We start from the raw sequence: 26,833 nt of genomic DNA, 5'->3' as shown, positions 1-26,833 counted from the left end.
ATAAAAGGGAGAAAATGAGTCAAAACTGGGATATAATTATATCTCCTCAGTCACTTTCCTATTTTTTCCAAGTTTTCTATAAAAACAGAATACTATTTCCATAGTCAGAAAAAAATGTGTATTTCAAAAAACTATTGTTTTAATAATTGCATTAAGTAATAACTATAAAATCTTCAGTATGAGTTTGTGACACGTGAAAATAGTTTCCCCATTAAGTCCATTTTGATCACGACTGTAGTGAAAGAGCTAGACAAACAGCAGGTTCATTAAGCAGTACAGAAATCAGTAAATGAAGCTTAGCTCTGTGTGTGTGCTCCTGCATGTGTAAGTGCTCACACATGGAGGTGCATGTTCACACGTCTGTGCGCACATGAGGAAGCCAGAGGTCAATCTCAAGTGCCATTCTTTAGGGATAATCTTTGAGGCAGGATAATGTTCTTTGAGGCAGCCAATGTCTCCAGCACTGGGATTGCAATTATGTGCCACCACACCTGGCTTTTTTACATGAGTCCTAAGGATCATACTCAGATCCCCATGTTTGTGTGGCAGGCAATTTACAGAACAATCTGTCTTCTAGCCTTAAAGCTAAGTTTTTAACTTCTAGTTTTTATTTTATTTTATTTTGTAAAATATCCATACTTCTTGCCTATTAATTACACTGTAATTACCTAATCTCGTCTCTCCTACCTCCTAAAAGCTAATACCCTGGGAAATTTATGTAATGGCCTCTGCCTCTTCTTATCAGTATAATAAGAGTAATACTATAACTTTTCTCATGGTATTGTTATATGTAAAAGAGATAAATTACCTAACAGTGTATTAAGTACAAAATATTACATGTAATGAAATGTGGGCATTAGACATTCATAACTTTGATTTTTCAAAGTCAGCCTAAGTTTTCCAAGTCTCCCTAAAGCCTGGAGAATTTTTTCCAGCCACACACATCACTCACTAATCATTGTAATTCTTTTTTCTATTATTTATCTGTTGTTCCAAGTTAGTTTTCTTAATATTTCTAGTTTAGGTAGTCTCTTCCTTTTTTATAACCTGTTATTTGTAATTGAATGTTATATAACAAAACCTTTTAAGTGAATAAAAATTCAAGAACTACGTAAGATAAGGTCATAGTGCATTTGTAAATTAATATCACTTATTTAATAATAAGTAATAAATCTTGTATCTACTTTTTATCTCTAGGGCAAAAAAATGTGCTCAATATCATTTAAGTTAACTACTTTCTATTTTCAGGTTAATTAGTAAATATTATAAATATATAATGACTGAAAATAGAAATTTAAACATTGGATAATCTTACTGTGTTAAAAAAATCTTGAAATTTTCCAATGATATTTGAAATTTCCAGTAAAATCTCAAATAACATGCCTTTGAGCTTAATCTCAAAACTCTGAGAATATGATAGAGCAGAAAACTTGTTGTAACCTTGAATTTTTACCCTATCATTTGTTTGTTTAGAACCACAAAGACTTATGATTGTGTTACAGTGTAAATAGTATGGTAAAATACTGTAAAAGTGTTCAGACAAGGAGAGATAGCTCATATATACTGAATATTTTAAAAGCTATACCACCTAGGTTTGTATAAGTACACTCTGTGTATACAATGTATCTGAGAGGATCATCTGGTGATACGTTTCTCAGAACATACTCTGCCTATAAACGATGGATGATTATAATTGTAGATTGGTTTCTGCTTAAGCTCTATTGTTGATTTACTGTGAATTTATTTATTCAAAAAGGTATTATAGCCTCACCTCTTTGATCTTACAGTATCTTGTCTATGAACATGGGGTTAAGCTACATATTTATAATATGACATTTTCAGTTTGCAAATTATAGGATTTTTTTTTCTGTTCCTGTACTAGTTTCTTTTCTGTTGCTATTATAAAATACGCTGACAAAAGCAACTTAAAAGAGAAAGAGTTTATCTGGGCTTTCAGTTCAAGAGATGATGCAAGTCATTGTGGCAGCAACACATGAGGGTACCCAGGAGCTAGGCTGTAAAACCTCAAGACTCTCCAGGGACATACTTCTTCTGCAACGTTCTACCTACTCAAGATTCTCTAACCTTCCCTAACAGCACCACCAGCTGGGACCAAGTAGTCAATGCATGAGCCTATGGGAGACATTTTACACTTCAGCCATAAAATTCCACCCTTTGCCCCATCTGCTCATGGTCATCTCATGATGCAAATGAATTTAGTACAACTTTTTTTTTTTAAATCCCCACAGTCTTTAATATTTGTACCAGTGTTTAAAGGTCTCTCCTTAGACTCAAGACAGACTTCTAAGTGCAACCCCCTCTAAAATAAAGCACAGATTCATTCTTCTAATTTAACAATGGCTCAGAGCATACATTCTTATTCCAAATGGAAGGATGGGAACATAGTGAGGACAGATTGGTCCAAAGTAAGATAAAAACCCAGCAAGAAAACATAAAATCCTGTAACTCAGTGTCCAATATCTAGAGCTTCAGTTTCAAAGGGCTCAGGCAGCTCCACCCTCCATTTGTGCTTCCTGCAGTATGATCTCTCTCTCTCCAGGGCAGTTTGTACTTCCTGTGTGCAGCCCTCCTTGGCAGGTGTTCCTTGGCTCTGGTATATCCAACATCTTTAGGTCTCCATCACTCCATCATAACTCAGTTTCATCTTCACAGCCTCACACAATGGCTCCTGAAGGCCCTTATGTAGGTACTCCAACCCTGCCACACATTGCCTAGTCTCCAGGGCTGAAACCATAGAAGATGAATCAATGATCCCCTCAATATTGTATCTCTCATGCCCCTAAAACCAGTACCACATGGATAACACTGCCAAGTTCTGCTTCCAGCTAAAATAGAGTATGGTCCCTTTGGAACACAGTGACAATAGTCTCTGCATGCCAAAGTTAAAAAACAAAATGAGGGGTTGGGGGTTTAGCTCAGTAGTAGAGTGCTTGCCTAGCAAGCATAAGGCCCTGGGTTCGATCCTCAGCTCAAAAAAAAGAAGCAAAACAAAACAAAAAACCCTCTAGGGAAGTGGTTCTCAATCTTCCTAATGCTGTGACCCTTTTTATACAGTTCATTATGTTGTAGTGATCCCCAACCATGAAATTGTTTTCATTGCTACTTTCTAACTGGAGTTTGCTACTGTTACGACCCATAATGTAAATATCTGATGTGCAGAATGTCTAATATGTGACCTCTGTGAAAGGGTTGTTTAACCTCCAAAGAGGTTGCAACCCACAGGTTGAGAACCACTGCTCCAGGGTCTGACCTTCCAGGAGTGGGAAATCCCCTGCACTCTCTCCTGTCACGACTTGGAGCCTGTAGTGGATGAGGTCTTAGCCTCAGCATATCTTTCCTGGTGTTGCAGCACAGAGCCGGTGGCTTTTCTTTAATAACACTAATCCCTTTAACAACGTACTAGTGTTCTTTTCCTCTCCAAACTTCAGTTTTTATATCATTTTGCCCCATTTGTTCTTTTTCAATGTAGACATGTGTAAGTGCAATCATTCATAGCAAATGGCACAAACTGAATGTTATATTGACATAAAATCTCCCCTACCCAAAGAATTCGTCTGTTACTTTTTGAAGCAGCCTCATGCAAATTCTCAGGAAATGGGCAGAGTGTATCCAGTTCTTTGATCAAAATCCCACAAATGCCCCTGGACCCATTCTTGACAGAGTCCTTGTTTCTCATGAGCTTGACCTCAGTTGTCCGTGTTTCTCTCAGCATTCCTATCTTCGACGTTCCTACTAGAACAGCCCCTAAGCTCTACTTACAGCATTCAGTTCCTTTTCCAGCTCAAGTTCCAAAACATTCCACATTCCTCCCATAAAACAAAGACCTAAAAGCACATGACTGTTTGCCACAGCAATGGCCCATCTCTTAGTACTAATTTCTGTCTCAATTTCTTTTCTGTTGCTGTGATGCCCTGACAAAAGCAACTTGAGAGAAAGAGAGGGTTTATATTGGCTTATAGTTGTTGAGGGGCTGCAGTTCATCATGGCAAGGCATGGTAGCAGAAACGGGAGGTCATGCAAAAGTGAGGAGCAGAGAGAGAACAAGAAAGAGGACAGGCTATAGACTCTCAAAACCCTCCCCCCCCAGTGATGTATTTCCTATAGCAAGGATCCACCTCCTGTAGGCTCTATAACCTTCCCAAACAGTGCCAACAGTTGAGACTAATATTCAAACACATTTCACATTACAACCATGGTAGCACTTCTGGCATTTGTTACATAAATTGCATAACAAAAAGGTGATAGGGAAGAATAGGAACAAAGACAAATTTCATCATTCACAATACCTCTCAAATAATTCTGGGTATGGAGACATAGATAAGTGCAAACTGAATAGTTATAAACAAATGAAAAAGTACATGAGGTTATCCATCAAGAAGTGGAAACTATGATGAAGGTATTTTATGAATTTTTAGGAATGCCGAGTTGCAGATTATGAGAACCACAAAATGTATATTAATCTGTCCTGCTTTAATCTCTGTATTATCAAGAAAGTGATAAAATGGAAAGTAAGAAATACTAGAAATAAGAGAATGATGTAGTGTTTATTGTACCTTGATGACACTGAACAAATCACTTTATATAGAAAATACTAAAAACTATTAAAATTTTAAATCTGTAGTATCTTTTAAAAGATCTTTTTAAAATCAATACCTCCTGAAGTAGAAGATTATATTGTCTTTTTAAAACACTTGCTATTTCCTATTATTCTTGGTATATTTGCTAAGGAATTTGGTCATTTATTAAAGTAGTTAAGTATAAATAATAAAGACATCTTTACACCATCCATGTTTAATTACTCTTTGTAAATCAGTAAGTTGTTGTCATTTATTTATTCCTGTATCACAGGTTTTTAAAATTAATTTACATAAGATGGGTATGGTAAAGTAGTTTTCACTAGTTAAAAAGATTGAAGCAATTACCTATAAATAAGAATTGCCTATGAAGTAACAGAAAAATTTATCTTTTTTTTTTTTTCTCTCCCTCTCTTTGCCCACCTTCCATACATTTCCAGGCTTAACAGAGCTGAACGATAGTCCTGTTCCTCTGGAACTAGAGCGCTGCAAGTCTCCCACCTCAGGTAAACAGAGTGGTGGTGTTCAAGCTTCTGGTGATTACTGTAGTAAGCTATTGATACATTTTCATAATTCTTTGCAAATTGGTAGTTAATTCAGTTTCTGAAATTTAGTCATAAGTAGCTTTGTTTCCAAAATAAATACAAATGAATGTCTTTTAAAATATTCTTGGCCCAAAATAAAAATCAGATCAGAAGTATGAATATAATGTTTTAAAATATTTCTTACAGAAAGATAATTTTTCACATATGGCAAGAGTGCCTAAAACGTGTCAAATAAAAATGGGAAATAGAAACAAAACTTTATCATCTATTGGTATAGTTAAATTTGTGGGAAATTTAAGTTTGAGGTGCAGAAAAAAAATTATAGCATGCACCTGGGCCACTATTCATGGCATGCTTATTTAATGATAAATTAAAATGAAATCTAATATGGCAGGAAATAAAACATTTTCAAGATAAAATGTGAGCCCACTAAATGTACATGTAATACTATGAGTAAAGAGATTCCTAGAGATAAATCTTTGCAGCATATAAATAAATTAATAAATATCTTTGCATGATATGATTCTGAGTGGTTGAATATTTTTTAATCTAATTATATATTATCTCAAAAATTTTTGAAAATTATTTTTAAAATATCTGATTATCCTGGGTTTTCTATAATGAGTATATGACAATGGATAAAATTTCAGAACTTAATTATCATGTGTATCTTTGATAGTGGATAGGTTCATTCCTATCATATTTCAAATGAAGTGATTGATGTGTAGCTAAATGGTACAGTGCTTGCCTAGCATGTACAAGGCCCTGGGTTTGAGCCCTAGTACTATAAAAAACTAGATTAGCAAAAGATATCATTACTTTTTATTTACATTATTTATCATATATGGAATTGTTAAAATGTAATAATGCTTTTTAAAGTTATTGCAGCATTTTTCAATTTGCTATATACCCTTTACAAGTTGCTGATTCTTTTTCCTTGCTCTACAGGCATCTAGCCTATGTAGAAACTATTGCATCCTATGTGAACTTTTCTTTTATTAGGATCTTTCCATTCATATTTTATTGCTTTTTTTAAAGATAATTTTATTTGTATGTGTGAGCCTACAGATGCCAGACAAGAACATCAGATCTGATACTGCAAATATAAACAAGTGGTTGTGACCAGTCATGTGAATGCTGGGAACCAAAACTGGTTCCTCTGCAAGAGCAGTACTCTTAATCACTCACTTTCTCCAGGGCCATAGTGATTTTATTTTGATTGCCTAAACGCACCCTTCTGTTTGCATCCTCTTTGGCACCATCGTGATGTAGGAAATCATTGCCTCATACCTACAGTAACACAAAAATGTTCTGGCGAATGTTTTTGCCTTTTAAACTCCCTTCACAGTTCATTCTCCATATCATGTTGCAGAATTAACTTCCTTAAAATATTACTTTGTCATATTTTCTTATAGCTTACAATCTTTCATATAATTCATTGTCCTATATCTGACTGTTGTACCAACCTAACTTTAAATTTGAATAATAAACATTGAACTCTCTCCCTTCCATTCTGTTTTCACATATTTCCATCTTCCTGAAAAGCTGAATTGTAGTTAAAGTTTTCCTGCCTGGCTCACAGTCAGGACAAATCTCTCTCACCCGCCAGGCCTATAGCTGCTCAGACCCAACCAAGTAAACACATAGAAACTTACATTGTTTACAAACTGTATGGCCATGGCAGGCTTCTTGTTATCTACTTCTATCGTAAATTAACCCATTTCTATTCTATACTTTGCCACATGGCTTGTGGCTTACCAGTGCCTTACATCTTGTTATGGCAGCGGCTGGCCGTATCTCTCTGCCTTCGCCTTCCACTTCCCAGAATTCTCCTCTCTCCTTGTTCCACCTATACTTCCTGCCTGGCTACTGGCCAATCAGCATTTTATTTATACAGATCACTATCCACAGCACTGGATATTGCTGTTAATTTTTTATTTATTTTTCGAGACTATTTTTGTTTGAAAATAAACAAAAAAGACATCCATTTTAGCCCCTTGTTTTATGTAGTTTACTATAATTATGCTTGCATAGACTTACAGTATAATTTGTGTTCCAATTTCATTACATTAACTATTCCTTTATTTTTATAGTTGTATAAAATTTAATTGGATGTATATATTATAATTTATCTAATCAGTTTAACCAATCTTCTGCTACTACAAACTGATGCAGAGAGAAACCCAACCACATGACTCACTTTAAGTTTGTGTAAATGTATCTAAGAGATAAATTTGCAAAATTAGAGTTTAGGGGTCAAAGATTATATACCTGTTTAATTTTTGTAGATATTCCCATGTTTCTGTCCTCAAATCCTAAATAATGTTCAAATATTGGTTACTTTTTAAATTTATAACTGATTAATAGATTAAAGGGATATGTCAATGTTATTTATAAATTACATTTTATGCGCTATAAGTTATGTTCAACACTTTTTTCATGTATTTAAAGACTTAATTTTTCTGTACACTATTTGTGCAGTAATGTATCCATATTGTAGGACTCTGTCATGTATTGATATTGACTTTACGATATGAAATCTAAATAGTTTCTCAATTTAACTTTTAGTTTTGTTTGTTGTATCTCTCTTCTTGGGCATTTTTATATAAAAAAGACATCAATATTTATGGACCACCTTCCTTTCTTTTATTTCTTCTCTATGTGTGCTCATGTTCTTGTGGGTACATATGCATATTTATGTGCTTGCATGTTGAGGCCTGGGGTCAATCTCAGACATCTTTTCTTAGGCATTGTCTACATTGTTCTATAAGGCAGAGTCTCTCACTGGGATCTAGGGCTTACCAATTAGCATAGGCTAGCTAGCTGGTGAGCCCCACATACAGACTTATCTCTGCTTCGCCAGCACTGGAAATCAGCAGAACCTGCCATGTTGTCTGGCTTTTCATATGTGTTCTAGGAATCCAGCTCAGGTCCTCATATTTGTACAAGCTCTTCACTGACTGAACCATCTCCCTCCCCTTCCTTCTTTCTTTTTGCACAAGGTTTTCAGTAATGGTTGAGATTACTTACTCTTTAAAGTTTAAGTAACATTTCTCTATTATAACAATTAATCCATGTATTCTTTATAATTATACTTTCTCTTTAAAGAAATTTATCTCCATTATGTAAATTTTTTGTTTGGCCTTAAAAATGTTTTACTCTTGCTTATTTTTAACTTTTAAGTTCTGCTTTTATCTTTCTTAATTACTTCCATTTTCCTTTTACCTTGTTTTTGTTTTTTCAACTTTTTATGGTATATGCCTAATTCTTTTGTGCTCATTATTTATTACCTGTTCCTCTAAGTGCTAAAATTCTCTTTGATTTCTACCCTAAATGTATCACATGGATTTTATAAATTGTGATTTTTATTAAAAATCATTTCGTGCAATATGCTAATTTTTCCTTTTACTAAACCTAGATTTGTATGCACTACATTCTGCTTACAGTTTCCCTCTCCCTACCCCTCACAGTTTCTCCCCATCTCTCCTCCCATCTGGACCCATGCCCTTTCTGTCTCTTGTTAGAAAGCAAACAGGCATCTAAGGGAATATAATACTATATGATGTAATATATTACAATATAAAAGATAAAACAAAAACAAATCAGAATAGTACAAAACAAACAAACAGAAGGAAAAGAGCCCAACAAGAGGCAAAAGAAACAGATATAGATGTAGAGACCCACTTGTATACACACTCAGGAATCCCATAAAAACACAAAACTGGAAACCAAAATATATAATCAAATGACCTGTTGGGGAAAAATAAATAAAATTAAAAAATATAAAATATAAAATTTTAAAAAAGAAAGGAAAAGGAAAAAGCCCTGACAGATATGAAACAAGGAACCTCTAAAGATGCTGTTGAGTTCGTTTTCTGTTGGCCGTCTACTGCTGGCCATGCGCCTACCCTTAAGAGTAGTTTGCTTTCCTGGTGAGACTCCCTCGGAGAAAACTAAATTTTCATGTGCAAGCAGTTATTAATTGGAGATAGCTTCTAAATTAGTGCCCAGAAGTACTGGGACCCCATCTGGTGTCAACCTCCGGTGCCTTCTGCCTCAGTCTCTGAGTTCATCTGTGCCTTGATCCTGTTGTGCTTAGAAGACCTTGTTCTCCTGGTGTCCTCCATCCCCTCTGGCTCTTACACTCGTTCTGCCTCCTCCTCCACAGGATTCTGAGCCCTGAGAGAGGGATTTAATAGAGACATTATATTTAGGGCTGAGTGTTCCAAGGTCTCTCACTCTCTGCATCATGTCTGGCTGAGGGTCTCTGTATTTGTTCCCGTTTGCTGTAGGCAGAAGCTTCTCTGATGATGGTTGAGCAAGGCACTGATCTATGAGTATAGCAGAATGTCATTAGAAGTCATTTTATTGGTTTTTTGTTTTTTTTTGTTTTTGGTTTTTGTTTTTGGTTTTTGGGTTTTTGTTTGTTTGTTTGTTTGTTTTTTGCTTTGTTTTTTAGGCCAGTAGTGGTTGGCTTTCCTAGAGGACCCTAGGCTATCTAGTCTCAGGTTCTTGGTCACCCAAGGAATTTCAGATATGGGTTCCATCTCCTGGAGTGGGCCTTAAGTCAAATCAGATATTGGTTGGTAACTCCCATAAGTTTGTGCCACCACTATCCTGAATGTCTTACAGGCAGAAGATCATTGTAGATCAGATGGCTTGTAGCTGTGCTGGTGTTTGTTTTTCCTTTGGTAGAAAACAAGAGTACATTTTGGTATCAAGAACACTAGCCCACAGGTGTGAAGGTCCTATATAGGAATCAGCTTGACATCTCTGTTCAATGAGTTGTATAGGTGTTGTCTTAAACAATGGGGCCCTGCTGTCAGTTTGTGGAGAGGCAACTATAGTCTTGGCAACAGCCTGAGTTGTTTAGGGCTCCCAGGGGACCCTTTTGGCTAACAACTCAATTAGATGTAACCCAATCTCAGTACTGAAAGCTTCATTTGGTGACAAGAGATGGCCAGTTGAGGCTCTGTGTCTCCCATTATTTGGTGATTTTATTTAGATTGTCTTCATATATGTATGTGTTTTAGGAAGCTTCTACTGTATTAGATTTCCATACTCCTCAAATGTCCTTTAATTTTAGCTGTCTCTCCCTGCATGCCCTCCCTCATCCTCCTCTTCCTTTCCCATCCCTAATCAATATCCCTGTTCCAGCCCTCCTCATCTATCCATAACTACCTATTCTGCTTCCCTTTTCTAAGACAACTATCTATATTCCCCAGTTCCTTACTCTGTACCTAGCCTCTGTGGTTCTTATATATATCCATATATAAGTGAACACATACCATATTTGTCTTTTTGAGTTTGAATATTTTTTGTTGTCTACAATTTTGGGGTGTGATTTCATCTTTTTGTTCTAGAGCAGTGGTTCCCAACCTTCCTAATGCTGTGACCCTTTAATGTAGTCCCTTATGTTGTGGTGACCCCCCAACCATAAAATAATTTTTGTTGTTACTTCATAACTGTAATTTTGCTACTGTTATGAATTGTAATGTAAATATCCGTGTTTTCCGGTGGTCTTGGGTTGTTGGATTCCCAGGTTGAGAACCACTGTTCTGGAACTTTCAGTTGTATTATTAAGTTACTAGTATGAGATTTCTCCAGTTGTTTGTTTATTTGTTTGTTTGTTTGTTTTATGTGGGACCTTAGTGCTATGAGTTTGCCCCTTAGAACTGCCTTTATTATTTACCATAAGTTTGGAACATTGTGTATTCATTTTCATTCAATTCTAGAAAGTCTTTAATTTCTTTTTTAATTTCTGTCTTGACCCATTTTTTATACAGCAGTGAGTTATTCAGGTTCCATGAGTTTGTAAGCTTTCTGTTGTTGATAATATCCAACTTCAATACATGGTAGTCAGATAGGCTGCAAGTTGTTATTTTAATTTTCTTTTATCTGTTGAGATTTGCTTTATGTACAGGCATATGGTCAATTTTGGCAACAGTTCCATGTGGTGCTGAGAAGAAGGTATATTCTTTTTGTGTTTGTATTAACTGTCCTGTAAATACCTGTGAGGTCAATTGTTTTATAGCTCCAGTTAGCTCTAGTACTTCTCTGTTTAGTTTTTGTATGGATGACATGTCTGTCTATTGGTGAAGGTGGATACTGAAGTCTCCCTCTATCAGTATGTGAGGATTAATATGTTATTTAAGCTGTAATAGTTTCTTTTAAGAACTTGAGTGCCCTTGTGTTTGGTGCATGATGTTAAGATTTGCAATGTTCCCTTGGAGGATTTTTCCTGTGATGAATGAGCAATGTCCTTCTTTATCTCTTCTAATTAGTTTTGGTTTGAAGTCTGTTTTATCAGATATCAAAACAGCTGTACCAGCTTGCTTCCTAAGTCCATTGCTTAGAATACCCTTCTCTATCCTTTAACCTGAGATGATATCTATCCTTGATGTAAGGTTTGTGTATTGGATGCAGCAGAAAAATGAAACCTGTTTTCCTATCTGTTAGTCTGTGCCTTATTATTGAGGAATTTAGACCACTGATGTTGAGAGATATCAGTGAGAAGTATTTGTTAATTCCTGTTACTTTATTGTTGTCGTGGTGGCAGCGGCGGTGGTGGCGGTGGTGGTGGTGGTGGCAGTGGCCGTGGCGGTGGTGGTGGTGGTGGCGTGTGTGTTTACCCTCTAGATTTGCTGGTCTGGGATTATTTATTCCTTGTGTTTTCTTGGATGTAGTTAACCTATTTAGGTTTGAATTTTCCCTCTAGTGCCTTCTGTAGGGCTGGATTTATAGATATATATTGCTTAAATTTGGTTTATCTTGGAATGTCTCGTTTTCTCCATCTATTGTGATTGAATGTTTTGCTGGCTGCCATCTATGTTCTCTTAATCTGTAGAACATCTGTCCAGGCTTTGCTAGGTTTTAGAGTCTCCCCTGAGAAGTCAGGTGTTATTTAAATACAACTGTCTTCATATATGACTTTTTCTTTTTCCTTTGCAGCATTTAATACTCTTTTTTTGTTCCATATGTTTAGTGTTTTGATTATGTGATAGGGAATTTCCCTTCTGGTCCAGGTTACTTGGTGTTCTGAATGCCTCTTGTACCTTGATAGGCATCTCCTTCTTTAGGTTAGGGAAATTCTCTTCTATGATTTTGTTAAAAATATTTTCTGTGCCTTTGACCTAAGTTTCTTCTCCTTCCTCTATTCCTATTACTCTTAGATTTAGTCTTTTCATAGTGTCCCAGATTTCCTAGATGTTCTGTTCCAGTTTTTTAGATTTAACATTTTCTTTGCTTAAGCTATCCATTTCTTCTATCATGTCTTCACCTTGAATTCTGTTGGTGAGGCTTGTCTCTAAGGTTCCTGTTCACATTCCCAAATATTTCATTTCCAGATCTCCCTCACTTTTATTTACTTCATTTATTCTCTCTCTACTTTTAGATCTTGAACTGTTTGATTAAATTCTTCCCACTGTTTGTTTATGTTTTCTTAGATTTTTTAAGATATTTCTTCATTTCCTCTTTAAGGACCTCTGTCATATTTACAAAGGCTGTTTTAAGGCCTTTGTCCCATGCTTCAGCTATGCTGTAATACTCAGTCCTGCTGTGCTAGGATTGTTGGGCTGTAGTGGAGACATATTGTCCTGGCTGTTAGTGATTCTGTTTTTACACTGACATTTAGACATCTGGGTTTGGGAAAATTGTAATTCTGGGTGATGATATCTGGTTTTGTCTTTGTGGGGTGAGTGTTTTGTTCCTCGGTTTCTGTTGCCCTCTCTGGTTCTTAGAAGAGTGTGGTAGCTGTGTATTGCCCAGTAGAAAATTCTTCCAGGACCCTGCTAGGTATGGCCACTGGAGGTTCCAGGTCAAATGTGTTTCTAGGTATTGACAGCTGACACTTAAGAATGGGATTGGGCTAGGAAGGGAGCTGAGGGGGTCCAAAGAAGGGAGGGAAGCAGGGTCTTCCACCTGTGTCTGCTTAGTCCCCTAGGAATGGGGACAGAGATTAGAGAGATGCCACAGCAGGCGGTTTGCTATGGAGCTGGAGATGAGACTGGAGGGCTGGATTTGGAGGGATGGAGGGAGAGGTGAAAGATCTGCTGTTAGCCTACCTGCTCAGCTGACAGGAGTGACTGGGGGTTCTCAGGGTATGCCTGCTGGAGTTGGGGGCTAGGATAAAGCAATGAGTCTGCAGACAGAAGTTGAGGGGAAGATATGCATGATCCACTGGAGATGGTGTCAAAGAAGAGTGGAGCTCCACTATACGTCTGGGGGTGAGACTGGGGATTGGACTTGGAGGAGAGGAGGAAGGAGTAAAAACTTTCAGTTAATGTACCTGCTTCCCTGAATGGAGTGAGAATTTTCCTGTTTGCTTTTGCTTTTGCTTTTGACCCGAGTTACTTTAAGTGAACTTATAGCAGTGGGTAGCAGTATTACTTTATTTCTTGTGTTTCTATTAATATTCAGCTTACTTTACCTGCCAAGAACTGAAAATCAGTAAATTAAAATGACAATGTATTTGTTGCTTTTCTTTCTACCTGCCATTTTTATTTCTCAGAGTATTTTTTACTTACTATGTCATATTTTATATGCTGATATTTGGAAAGCATATCCACATTTAAAGTATAACTTTTAGCAGTCAGTGGTATTTTTTACTTCACATATTATGTTCTTTACCTAAGTTTTACCTATATTATCAATACAATAACTTGTGTTTTTTCTAATTTCAAATATTTTGGAATACCTTAACCCTAACTCTTCTGGCTAAACGTTTTTCTGGATTATAGTACATAAGCTTTACGGTGCATACATCTTAAAAATCTCAGCCAGATTCATTTAACATATAAATATACCATGTAAAACTCTCAGTTGAAAACAGAACATGTATAACCTTACCCCTGACCTCCACAACAGCATCTACTATTCTCCTATCTCTGTGTATTATGACTTGTATGCGTTTATTAACATAAATCAGAATTGTCGTACTTTGATATGAATGAAATCATATGATGTTTACTTTTCTTGTTTATCTGTCCTCTCCCTCACCTCTCTTTCTCCCTCCCGCCATGGGAGTATCTTATCCATCTCTATTACAGAATGATATTTTTGCTATGTAATATCTCATTATATGAACATGCCTCAATTTAATATTACAGAACATTTGGTGCTTTGGGGCTTATAGAAATGAGCCGATATGACTATCATCTACCTTTTTAATGCAAATGTCAACTCATTTCTGTTGCATATAGATCTAGAAGTAGAACTGGGGGAATGTCAATTATGCAAATGTGCAGATTTAGCAAATATACTACCAAAGAATTTTCTAAAGTAGTTGTACCAATTTACTTCCACTTTAAGTGCTCAAAGGGTCTATTCTTTCATATACTTCCTGATATTCAATGTTAAAGGAAGTTAATTTTAAAAATTATAGTCATTTTGAAGTATATATAGTATTATATCATTGTAGGTTTAAATTGGATTGCACATCTCTAATGTCTGATGATTTTGAAAATGTACCTACAATTTATCCTCTTTTATAAGATATTTAATTCTTTTCTACATTTTTTATTAATTTCTTATGTGTTTGTGTGGTGCTGGACAGAAGTCTTTTGATGCGTGTATCTGGTACAAAATATCTTGTTCCTTCTCTGTGGTTTTCCATTTAACTTTCATAACGTCAGTACTGGTTCTAATACAATTCAACTTGACAATGTTTTATTTTATTGGAGTACTTTATGAGTTTTTGTTAAAAAAAATCTTTGCCCACTCTATGAGCATGAAGCAATTTTTAATATTATCATCTAGAAGCTTATTCTTTTATATTCCACTTTTAACTTCCATATGGAATTTGTTCTGTATATAATATGAGGAAGGAGATGTTTAGCTATCCAGTTGATAAGTGAGATATATTTGGAAACCACCCTTTCCTTCACTGCACAGAAATGGAGGTTTTGCTGTAAATCAGTGGTCTTTAGGTTGTGGTGTGTGTGTGTGTGTGTGTGTGTGTGTGTGTGTGTGGCTTTATCTTTTGTTCTAAATATAATGTATACCATTTTTTCAGACCATAATGTTTTAATTAATATAGCTTCATAAATACTGATGACAGTTTCTCCAAATTTTTGGTCCCTTTTCAGAATTGTTTTATATATTCTATTTTTTTTAACTTTGGGGAATAATTTATTATAACATATAAGCATATTTACATGGTTATTAAAATTCCACTAGTTATAGATCAATCAGGTATAATTTACATATTTAATAATATTGAATTTTGGGGCTGGAGACATGGCTCAGAGGTTAGGAACACCTGCTGTTCTTCCAGAGGTCCTGAGTTCAATTCCCAGCACCCACATGGTAGCTCACAACCATCTGTAATGAGATCTGGCTCCCTCTTCTGGCCTGCAGGGATACATGCAGACAGAACACTGTATACATAATAAATAAGTAAATCTTTAAAATAATAATAATAATATTGAATTTCCCCTTTGTATTACACATTTGTATGTGGGTTTTTTTAAACTCAGTAATGATTCTTAATTTTCATTGTAGAAGTATTGTTCATCTTTCATTAGATTTCTTTTATATTTGATTTTTCAATTATTATAAATGTCATTTAATTTTCTAGACATTTGTTACTAGAATACAAAAACATAATATGTACAAATTACATTTGCACCCAATAACTTGTTAAATTTACAAATTCTAATAGTTTATAAATTCTTTTGGATTATCTACATAGTTAATTACATCCCCAGTAAAAATAGCATTTCTATTTCTTCTTCTAAAGAAAGATGTTGTCTAAGGCCTCCTTATAGTATTGCATAGATGTGATGTTAGTAACATCTTTGTTTCTAACCTCAGGGATAAGGCCTTAAAATGTTTATAATGTGTGATAAGTGCCGAGAGGTTTTGGTGAGCACCCTACCTGTGTCCCTCTTCCTGTGGTGCTTGTTATTTTATGAGAGTTGGGGCACCTCTGGAAACCCCACTGCACTGCTATGGAGGGTAACCTCGAAGGGCTTACGTGAGTGCAATCCAGTAGATTACTTCAATGCAGGACAGTTTTGTCTACCTCTGTGTTTTATTTCTTGGAGGGAAAATTATGTATTATGATGGAATTCACTTATCACTTCCATGCTAATAATGGCAGTTGAGTGCATCTTCCTAAATGGGATAGATACAGAATTTTCCCTATGAAAAAAAGTTTAGATACTTTTCTCAGTAGTTATTCCCCACAAACAATATTATTGGAGGATCTTAGACCTCTCCCAATTAAATCCTCTAAAATCAGGTGAAAATATCCTATGTAAGTCTATTGAAATAAGATAAACTACAGCTAAGGGAAGCCAGTAATCATTTTATATAGTTTTTCTTTTTCTCAGAGTCTCTTATACCCTAATGAGCTACAAATAACAGAGATGGAGGTTCAGACTATGAAGTACGTTCTTGAGGTAATGAAAGAGAATGGAATGTAGACGGGGAGTTGTAGAATCCAGTGAGCCAACTGGAATCTGATGTTCTCAGTATTCAAGATAACATAATGTTCTCATACTAGTTATTCATTCACTAAACTCTTTAACCAGTATTTTCAGTTTCCACAGTTAGACATTAGGCTATCCACTGAAGAAAATATAAGAACAGGAAGTAAACATACTTCATCACAATAAAACTAGAATCCATTTGCAGAAATAAGTATTAAATTAATAATGTTAAAATTAATACTTTTTAAAGTTATGAAATGTGTTTGCACTCAACAAGTAATGTTGTGTAACTTGTATCCTGTATAAGCTCATCTTCTATGAGGGTTGGATGGGTCCTAATATTCAGTTCTACCCCCAGTTGCCTGACAGAACTATAATTTTCTAAAGAAAACAGCCCCTTTTTAGGACAAAGAGTTGAAAACCCATCAAACCTTTAATTTGGGGGTTATATCATCTCAAGAATATAGACCTTTTTTCAAATCCTGTGCCTGGGAGAGCATCCTCTTCTATGCTCCAATCAGGTCCCAGACTCCTTCTGTTTCTTTTATTTCCATCAACCTTACAATTCCTATTTCCCAAAGTTTACAAAAAAACTTAATATGCAACCAAGTCCATTGAAAGCTAGGGTGACAGATGTTTATTTTATTAAGCATATCTTTATTAAAATATCAGAGAAATAGTGTCATAAAATAGTCAAAAATAGAATGGCCAACTCTGTCTCTTCTCAGGCTTGGTCTTGATCTAGATTCAGTGGCCCAGATTTAGTGTTCCTTCTGGTAAATTTTGTGTACCTAATATCCCACTGCATCTTCAAAGAAACTTTATTTTCCCTCCTATAATACATACATACATACATACATACATACATACATACATACATAGGTATGTATATACATAATCATATTTATGTTAAATAAAGACACAAAATTGGGCTGGGAAGATGCTCAATGAATAAAAATATTTTAAAAAATTAGCATGTCACATAATCATGTGAGTACTGTAGGTCAGCTCCCCAGCACCTACATACATGTGAGATAGTACGGCAGTCGGCTTGTAACCCTAGCACTTGAGAGGCAGATATAGAGGATTCCTGGAACAGGCTGGCTAGCTAGAGTAGCTGCATCAACAAGTTCTGTTTTCAAATGAGAAGCCCTGCCTCAATATATACGCTGGAGAGTGATCAAGGAAGGTTCTTGACACCTCCCTCTGATCTCTCCATACATACATGCACATGCATGCACACTCTCCAGCCCAGCCCAGCACACAGACCTCTGTGCAGTCATTAGGAAACTGATCTTTAAGAAATATTCTTAGTTCACTTGGGCTAATAAATTATATGCCAATAGTCTTGTATTCCCTTCCTTTAGGACTTGCTACCAGAACTCCCGAGGCAGCGCCAGGCTTTTATAGGAATGAAATGCCAGCTGTGAGACAGAGGAATCAAGTACACCACTTGCCAGGTGAAGGTGAAAATCTTTTCTATGAATAAACAAAAGATGCGTTTCTTCCCAATTTGCTTCACAGTTCAAAACTTGTTTCTCATTTGTTGTGCTGAAAACATAGGTCAAAACATGGCAGATACAGACATGTTGCTGGAAGCGTTTATTCAAACAGAAACACTTATGTCACATTATAAAAGCAGAGATTCCCAAGACTTTTGTCTTATCTTGAAATGTTCCATAGCATTTTGATACTTTGAAAAAAACATTCAGATGAATAAACTCATGAAGCCTATAAGAAAGTAGGACAAGACAAACAGGAAATTTAAGTGCTCCCCAACTAGTGAGATTTTATTATAGAATCACCATTAGCCTTTATAATCCAATGAGTTGATTTCTGTACCCAGCAACAACCACTGATGATCACAAGGACTCTATGAAAGAATTGCCGCTTCGCAAAGTTTTCCTGAGGAATTGTCCTTCACAGGTTTCATCATCCCAATACTAAGCAGAGGACTTAAAACCCCAAACTGCTCGATGGGACCCAAACAAACTCAAACACAGGCTGTATACCCTTCTTAAGTTAGTCATTCATTAAAAAGTGAACATGGCCAGGTTTGTAACTCTAAAGAGTTACTAATATTACAGATCTCAGGTAAGATCAGTAGCCAAGGAAGATGAAGGTATTTGTGAAAGCTTTATAGACAGTAGTTTCTACATATTTTTCTGGTGAGAAAAGTAAAGTTCAGAATATTTCAAAGGAAAGGGGTAAATTTTCAATTTACCTAAGCTATTTTCCTCTAGTGTTCACTCATTAAATGAGAAAGCCAATGTGACATTTATAAAATAATTACTATAAAACTATATGACTGAGCAATTATAAAGAAGTAGTTGAGTTATGAAGAGATTATATTTAACAAAAATATTAAAAAAGAACTTGAGGAATATACCTTTCTTGAAATAGTAGCAGAAAATAGTTTACTACTTAAGTTCTAGGAAAAGCCTATTTTGAAAATTACTTTATTTTTACAGTTCATGTAATTAATGTAATTATTAAACTTGTTTGTTAAAAACTGTAATTTCTATTTTATAGTACTTCAGCAACAAATAAGGTAATTTTTGTCCTGATAGCTTGCTTTGAGTTTTACAACAATCCTGTGAGGTTGCTGAGGGCAAAAGTTCTTTAACTCACTCCAGGGTACCTTGTGAGCAACAAATTAGCTCAAGTCTAGGTCAGCAAGACTCACACACAGGCTTTTGATTACTTGGCCTAGATTAAATGGTCACAAATCATTGGCCTCCTATTGTAATAGGTTTAAAAATTAAGTTGAAAACTGAGGCATCTCTGAAAATTTATCATTTGAGATATATATTAAACTAATCCGAAATGAAGTATTATACTCAATGTAGAAGTATATGAAATTGATAGTCATTAACTAACATTGTCTAAATAGAAATATAATGTATAATAATAAGATTATGGTAAGACATATTTTTATGCCAAGGCAAATTCTAATAGCAATGACTTTCTGCCCTCTTCTGGTGGAGTGGGGGCAGATAAGGAATACAGATTTTTCATGGCATGGTGACCCCCAAATGTTTCTGCTTTTAATTTTGCCCATATACATATCTGGTATATTGGTCTTCTCACTTTGTGGGTTAGGTAGGACAAGGGAAATTCAATTGCCATACTCAACCATTCAATTAATCAACAAGTATGTGAGTACACTGGTAAGCATCACAAACATTTTCATCAAAACAACTTTTATTTTAAATTAGTGTGAGATGTGTATGTTTTCTAGAAGATGTCTAGACCATACAGGTAGTGTTTTCTATGTCAAGAAGATTGTGCTTCTCAGTTTAAAGGACATGACTTTGAAATCAGAAAAAGTCACCTTATCCAGGCACTTTCTATCACTGCATTAGTTAATGTCTTAGTTTTAGAGGTTTATTCGTGTCCAGAACATAGGTGTGCCATAGTGTATGTCAGTTCTCTTTACAAACACAGGAGCAAATATCCATGGCCTAAGAAGAGCAAGTTAGTTCCCTTTGACCATTCTAAGCTTGCAAATGCTCATTGTGGCTTAGCCATAACATGTTCAAAATCTTTCACTGGAAATCAAAATCTAGTTGTTCAAGAAACATCTGAGCAACAGGCTTGAATTGGAATTCTTTATGGTATACATTATCATTAAAGCCATGGCAGCCTTTAACACTTTGATTTAGAGTTTAACCTGTTTATAAATTGTTTATTTATAAAGCTGGGCAGTGGTGGCCTATGCCTTTAATCCCAGTACTCAGGCAGGCAGATTTCTGTGAGTTCGAGGCCAGTCTGGTCTACAGAGCGAGATCCAGGACAGGCACCAAAACTACACAGAGAAAACTTGTCTTGAAAAAAAAAAAAAGTTGTTGATTCAGCTAGAAAAAGGAGGATGTGGCTGACATTATTTGAAGTCATTACATATTTCTGATGAACCACATTGCACTATCCACTGACTCTGAACTGAAGGAAGGATTAGCAGAAGGGCATTTATAGGTGATTAGAGGACATGCTATAATCAAGACACATGAGGACAATGAAGCAAAACCATATTTCAATGTTTAAATTTCTGTTCATATTTAAGGGCTGAGTATATTATCTCATTTTGGCACAAGCTGTGATAAGCTCAAATTGATTTCTTTGCCTTGTCATTAAAATTAAACCTAAATTTAGGAAGCATGAAAAATAATAGTTTTGTAAAAGTTTATAATCTTCTGATGTGAACTTTAAGCCTGAATTTATAAATGCATTTTGCCATAAGCAAGTCCTTTTATTTATATCATCATTGTTCTTTCATAATGCTCCTACTTAAAAGAAATTTAGGCAAATCAGCCAGAACATAGCTCATCTGACAGAGTGCTTTATATATCATGCATGAAGCCCGGAGTTCAGTCCCCAGCAAAGCACACACTAGGTGTGGGGGTACGTGCCTGCTCTGACAGCACTCACGAAACACAACAGGGGGGATCCCAAATAAAAGCTTGTGCTCAGATATTGAGGCCAGCAGGACTATATGAGAAACTGTCTCCAATGAAATAACAATGAAACCTAAGTGGATAGCTGTGATTTAGTAAGTGGGGGCTGAGTAAACTGTGGGGTGCTTTACTTGACATTTTTACTTCTTATGTCAGGTGTACTGAGGTATAATTAACAGAATAAAATTGAACTTTGCAGTGTATAATTCTATTGACTTTGTTCTTATTTTCAAAAAGTATGCCACAGTACATTAAAAATAATAATAAATTCCTGATAATTTGCCCAGAGCCAAACAGGACTGGACTAGGGTCATAAGAAATCAAATGGATCTGGTTCTATAGGTCAAAAGTAACGGGTTGAGCTCTTACCTAGCATGCATGAGGCCGAGTTTCATTCCTGGGAGAGAGGGAGGGAGAGGAGATCAAACTGCAATCCTTGTTGAAACAATACTTCCTGACCCAGATAAATTGTCTCTCATATTGTTTTCTGTATGACTTTCTGTAGACCAGTTGAGTAGCTCTTCCAAAAATGAATCTGTTCTGGGTGAGACTGTGCAATATGAACAATGTGACCTAGCATATTTTAAAAGAGTAAGTCATTATGGGCCAAGTGTGTGATGCCACTCTTAAAAAGACATTGGTGTCTTAGAAAGTACTAGCCTGTTGTACCAAAAAAAAAAAAAAACCCAAAAAAACCAAAAAATGTCAAAATTATATGCTTCTAATACTCATAATAAGGATACATTGCACTCATTTAAAAATGGTTAACCAAACATTATGTGATAAGAAATTTAATCAAAAGAGCCAAAAATATTAACTTGAAAAAAATCTAATTATAACCAATTTTAAGATCTAGTGAAGTTTTATACACAAACACACACACACACACACACACACACACACACACACATATGGCTAGTTGAGTAACTAAGAACTACCTGGCTTCTCTTACATGGAAATTAAAATGCACTGCAGATAATGCAGTGGAAGTGGAAGTGACCTGGTTGTTATTCATGAAGGGTTTATAACATTGTTTCTCAAAACATGATCTGCCAATATTTGGACTTCAAAGTTACTTGTAAAATATCTTAAAATACACATTTCTGCTACCCCGAGTCTCTTCCCAGTTTTAAAATTCAGTATATGAGATTAGGAATGTTACACATGCTTCATTGTTTCAAACTCAGACCACTGATGTTTTTTGGTAAGAGTTTATTCTTGAAGAGAATATTGCAGTTCCAGCAGCTTATCAGACAATTGCTCAAACAGATGAAGTGGGAAGAACTTTGTAGAATATGTGTGATGGTGAGGGCATGAGCTTGAACAGCTCTCCATGTCCTTAAACCAGGGCCCTTGAGTCTTCCTCTGTGCTAGTCTGCTGGGTAGTGAGAAGATTCAACTCCATTTTCTGTCTTTGGCTGATGTTATAAAATGAAAGTGGAATGTGTATTTTAGCTTAATTGGAAATACAAAGGGAGAAATTACAGAGCTGCATGAACGTGGTCACATTGCATAACTTACACTTTATTCAAACCCTATCTACTCTGCTGTGCCATCTACCAGCTGTCTTGGTTTGCACCTCTTGAGTAACTGATTCCTGCTCTCACATGCCAGATCTCAAAGCACTTGGAAAAAGCTCACTGCCACTTCAGGCACTAAGTATGAATAAGCACTCTAAATAGACTTCTTAATATTATTTGCCTCTTATTCTCTAATGCTTGAATGTGTTCACCTAATTTGCTTAGCCATTATTAAGGTAATCTGAGATAAATCTCCAGTCCAATGTCTCAGATACCTTGACAGGTAAATAGTTTATTCACAGGAAAGCTGAAGAATATTGAATGCATAACAGCAGAGGCCTGTTCTTAGCATTGTTATTAGGGAAGTTCCTTCATCAATTCCTCAATCCCTCATCTAGTCACTCTTCCCCTTTCCAAGCAGCACAACTCAAGACTGGATTGGTGAAAAGAGTCCTAGGTTTCTGGTGAGAAGTAGGGTCAGGAAGGTAGGTGGTAAGCTGGGTAGGAGCCGAGATTCCCAAACACTTAAGCAGATCTGAAAGCCCAAGTTAAATGCTAGAATATCAGTGGTGGGGTATCGTAAGAAGAATGATGGGGAGAGGGGCCGGGGGTGTGGCTCAGTTAGCAGAGTGCTTGCCAAGCATGCATGAAGACTTGCTTCCATCTCCAGTGCCATATAAACCAAATATGTAATGCAATTCTATAATCCTAACATTGGGTGGTGGAGACAAGAAAATCATAATTTCAAAGTCATCCTCAAATTCTTAGTGAGTCTGAAGCCAGTTTAAACTTTATGAGGAAGCCCTGCCTGTAGGAAAAACAAACAAAACCCAACAAAGAATAGTAGGGAGTGTGAATCTGTCACTGTAGTAATTCTGCTGTATGATCCTAGACTTTTTAAACCTGGCAGGGATTGTAAGCCTTTTTAAAGAATCAATGTAATCTTTGAGAGAGACAGAGACAGACAGGGAGGGAGAGAGGGAAGGAGAGAGTGAGGGAAGGAGGAGGGAGGATGCAGATGTGTTAAAGAGCCTATTTTAAATCAAGATAGAAACAATATAAAGGATTAAATAAGAAATCCTTACCTCTTCAATCTGTCTGAATTATGAAATAACTCTTCTGAAGTACCATTATGTGATCGATTTGAATGCATTAATAATAAACTCAAAGTGACCAATAATTTGTGGGTGTCACATTAAGGACAGAAATGAAAGCACTTCCCCTTGGAGCCATTTAACCAAGAGTAAGCCTGCATTTGAATCCTCTACTTGACTCTCCCTGTGTCTTCCATCCTCTTGTCTGTCTGTTGTGTGAATCTGCCCCTGTGCCTGTATCTCCTGTGTGTGGCTGTGTGTTTATTCATGTCTGTCTGTCTGTCTGTAGCAAAAAGCTTTGTTCTTTTAATTTTTGAACCATACAGAAAGCATCACATGGATAAGGAATGAAGGATACTTTACAAATACCTTCAACAGAATTTTATAAGGGGTTAAGTCACAGACCCCACCTGTCCCAGATATTGTGAAATAAATCAAGGGAGTCTGCTTAAGGGGTAGAGGGAGTTTATTAGAACATAAATTGGAGAAAACAACTCACTAGACAGAATAGGCAAATCATCACAGGTGCTGGAAGGCTGAGGTCTTATCCCACACTGCTCCTGCCACCTGACTCAGTCGGCACCACCCAAGCCCACAAGGTAGAGAAGAGGGCCAGGCCTACAGACCCTCAGTTTAAGCTAGTCCCGAGGTCATGCCCTCGGGGCTGGTATTTGAAGGTCATAGGTGGAACAGGTACCCAATACACAATACTATGAATATCATTGTTTATCGAATAATATCTTTATGTTACTTTCATCACTTACAGTGGATATTCATTTTATATGACTGCCTTCAGTATGTATTTGCTGTTTTAAGCAAATGATTATCACAAAACCACATGCATACATTGGATTATCATAAAACCACATTCATTATCATGATCACATACTCTGGGTCAGGGTGTGAAAGACCACATAACTTAAGATTACAACTACCCATTAGCTGAGGTTGTAGAAGCTGATTACGTGAGAAATCCAAGGCAAGTAGGATTGGTTGTCACCTTGTTCTCTAAAAGGCAGGTTAAACAGTCTGCATATATAGTAGGGTAGCAATCTTAGGTGTTAAGTGATGTTGGATGTGAGGTACTGCAAAAATTTCCAGTCATTGGAATGTCAGAGATATTTTCATAATACTGCATCACCACACCATTATTATGTGGGGTTTTTGTTTGTTATGTTTTGATATAAATAACATCTTCTGTTTGTGTTGGTGATTATAATACCAAATTATTAAAATCTGATTTTATTTCTTTTCAGTCTTTTTGTTTTGTTTTGTTTTTTAAGACAGGGTTTCTCTGTGTAGTTTTGGTGCCTGTCCTGGATCTCACTCTGTAGATCAGGCTGGCCTCAAACCACAGAGATCTATCTGCCTGGCTCTGCCTCCCAAGTGCTGGGATTAGAGGTATGCACCACTGCCACCAGGGTCTTCTCAGTCTTTATAGAATGATATGCAAATGTATTTTCACAGGAACAAAAGCATGCTGCTTTTATCAAAGTTTATGTTTGCTTTTATGTAATATAGCATGGTTTATTATAGTCAGGAGTCTATAGCAACTGGGTCAAATCATAACATAGAAATTTGTATAACTTGTGAAATATGAGTGGATCTTAGATCTGTAGGTTGTTGAAGCAAAATTTTAAAAAGTAATATTTCAGAACACAAGAAAAAATATATTTAAGGGACAGAAAGATGATTTACTGAGTAAAGATGATTGCTGCCAAGCCTGATGATTTGATAAAAGTAAAAACCAGTCAACACTTTTTAAATCAAAAGAAGAAAATTCTATTATGTGTGATATAATCAATATACTGTCCATGGTAGATGAAATAACATTGATACTGGTAACTAGCATATTGAAGTTATATATTTAAAAATGAACTAAATTAGACTTATTTTAAATCAAGTTAGCTATAAAAGTTAGTGTTCTTACTTGTATTGCTGTGCACAGTGTAAGTTTATACATTTGTTGCAATGTTATATGTTAAATATGTCTGAAATTAATTTTTGGAAATTTCCTACTAAGAAATTACTTAATGGCACCTTGTATAATAAACTATATAAATATTCACTTAATTATTTACCTTAAAAGCAAATGTTTTTCCCATATTTCTGTTTGACTATTTTCAGTTTGCTATTGAATGGCAACCCAACTAACATTGGAACAATGTTTCTGTTCCCATAAATTCATAGTAAATGTAAATTTTCAGGATGCTGCTGACTATACTGTGAAACATACTGCCCTCCACGCTCCTCTTTTATTTCATATAATTAACAACTGCCTTTTTCCTTTTTCTGTTTTTTCAGTCAAAGGATCAAGAAAGTTAAGTCTGCCAACAGATCTTAAGGCTGATCTTGGTACGGTAGGCAAAAGCCAATAACTTTAAGTTTTCTTACATTCATTTGGCTGAACATTTTACCAACCAATCCATAAATGACATAATCTTCCTAGATAGCCATATTTAATAGCTTCCCAAAAAAGGCTTTCGTAAAAATCACCATAGAGTTCTGTTGGCAGCATTCAACATTATGTTTGTTAATAATCATTTTACAAAATTACATATTTTAAGTCATTACACATCAAGGTATGTAATGTTTCTTTTCTTTTCATCACAAAAATGTTTTAAAATATTTGTCACATACGTAGACTTTATGACTGCAATCTTGTGATGGGTATTCTTCTGGAGTTCTTTTCCCTATTGTATATGTTGATAATGCTTAGAATTAACATTATTTAACCAAACAAATCTGGTACAAAATAAAATGGAGTTCTGGTTCTAGTTTTGTTTTGTTTTGTTTCTTTATGTTTAGGTTAGTTTTGTTTTGTTTTGTTGTTAGGAACATTGTAGATAATTTGATTCAAGGAGATTGGTTTTTTGTAGTGGTCATAGGCTTAGGCATTGAATCTTACTCTGAAACATGCTTCCTTAGATAGGCCTTTACACTTCTTTCAGCACTTGTATCTGCTTGTTCACATTTGAGACTTGGTTTTGCTTCTTGAAACCTCATGAAATAACCTATATTTTAATTTCCCTTACTATGACATAAAGCTATAGCGTGAAATCCAGCCAAGGTCATGGTTAAAACAGACAAGCTATCATTGCCTTTGTGCTGTTCTTCAGGTATAAAAGCCGCTTTGTATTGTCCTCTTTTTACTTTTTTATCTCTTTAAGAGTGTCATTATTAATATTCCCAT

The 26,833-nt window shown here is 35.7% G+C and overlaps 1 protein-coding gene across 10 annotated transcripts in view; it reads left to right on the top strand.

The window, feature by feature from the left end:
* Positions 1–26,833, top strand: part of Stxbp5l (syntaxin binding protein 5 like) — a 250,942-nt gene that overhangs the window by 188,411 nt on the left and 35,698 nt on the right. For 4 of the 10 annotated variants that reach the window (XM_036203312.1, XM_036203309.1, XM_036203311.1 and 1 more), the window contains one exon: positions 5,036–5,101. In XM_036203312.1, the coding sequence (XP_036059205.1) occupies positions 5,036–5,101 (66 nt within the window). Of the gene's footprint in view, positions 1–5,035; positions 5,102–17,939; positions 18,039–25,944; positions 25,996–26,833 lie in introns of all 10 variants that reach the window. The other 6 variants (XM_036203307.1, XM_036203302.1, XM_036203304.1 and 3 more) reach the window with 3 other exon arrangements.

The sequence above is a fragment of the Onychomys torridus genome, chromosome 12 (assembly GCF_903995425.1).
Source record: "Onychomys torridus chromosome 12, mOncTor1.1, whole genome shotgun sequence".
Lineage (NCBI taxonomy): Eukaryota > Metazoa > Chordata > Mammalia > Rodentia > Cricetidae > Onychomys > Onychomys torridus.
The sequence above is the reverse complement of the archived record's forward strand: the minus strand, read 5'-3'. Positions and strand labels throughout refer to the sequence as shown.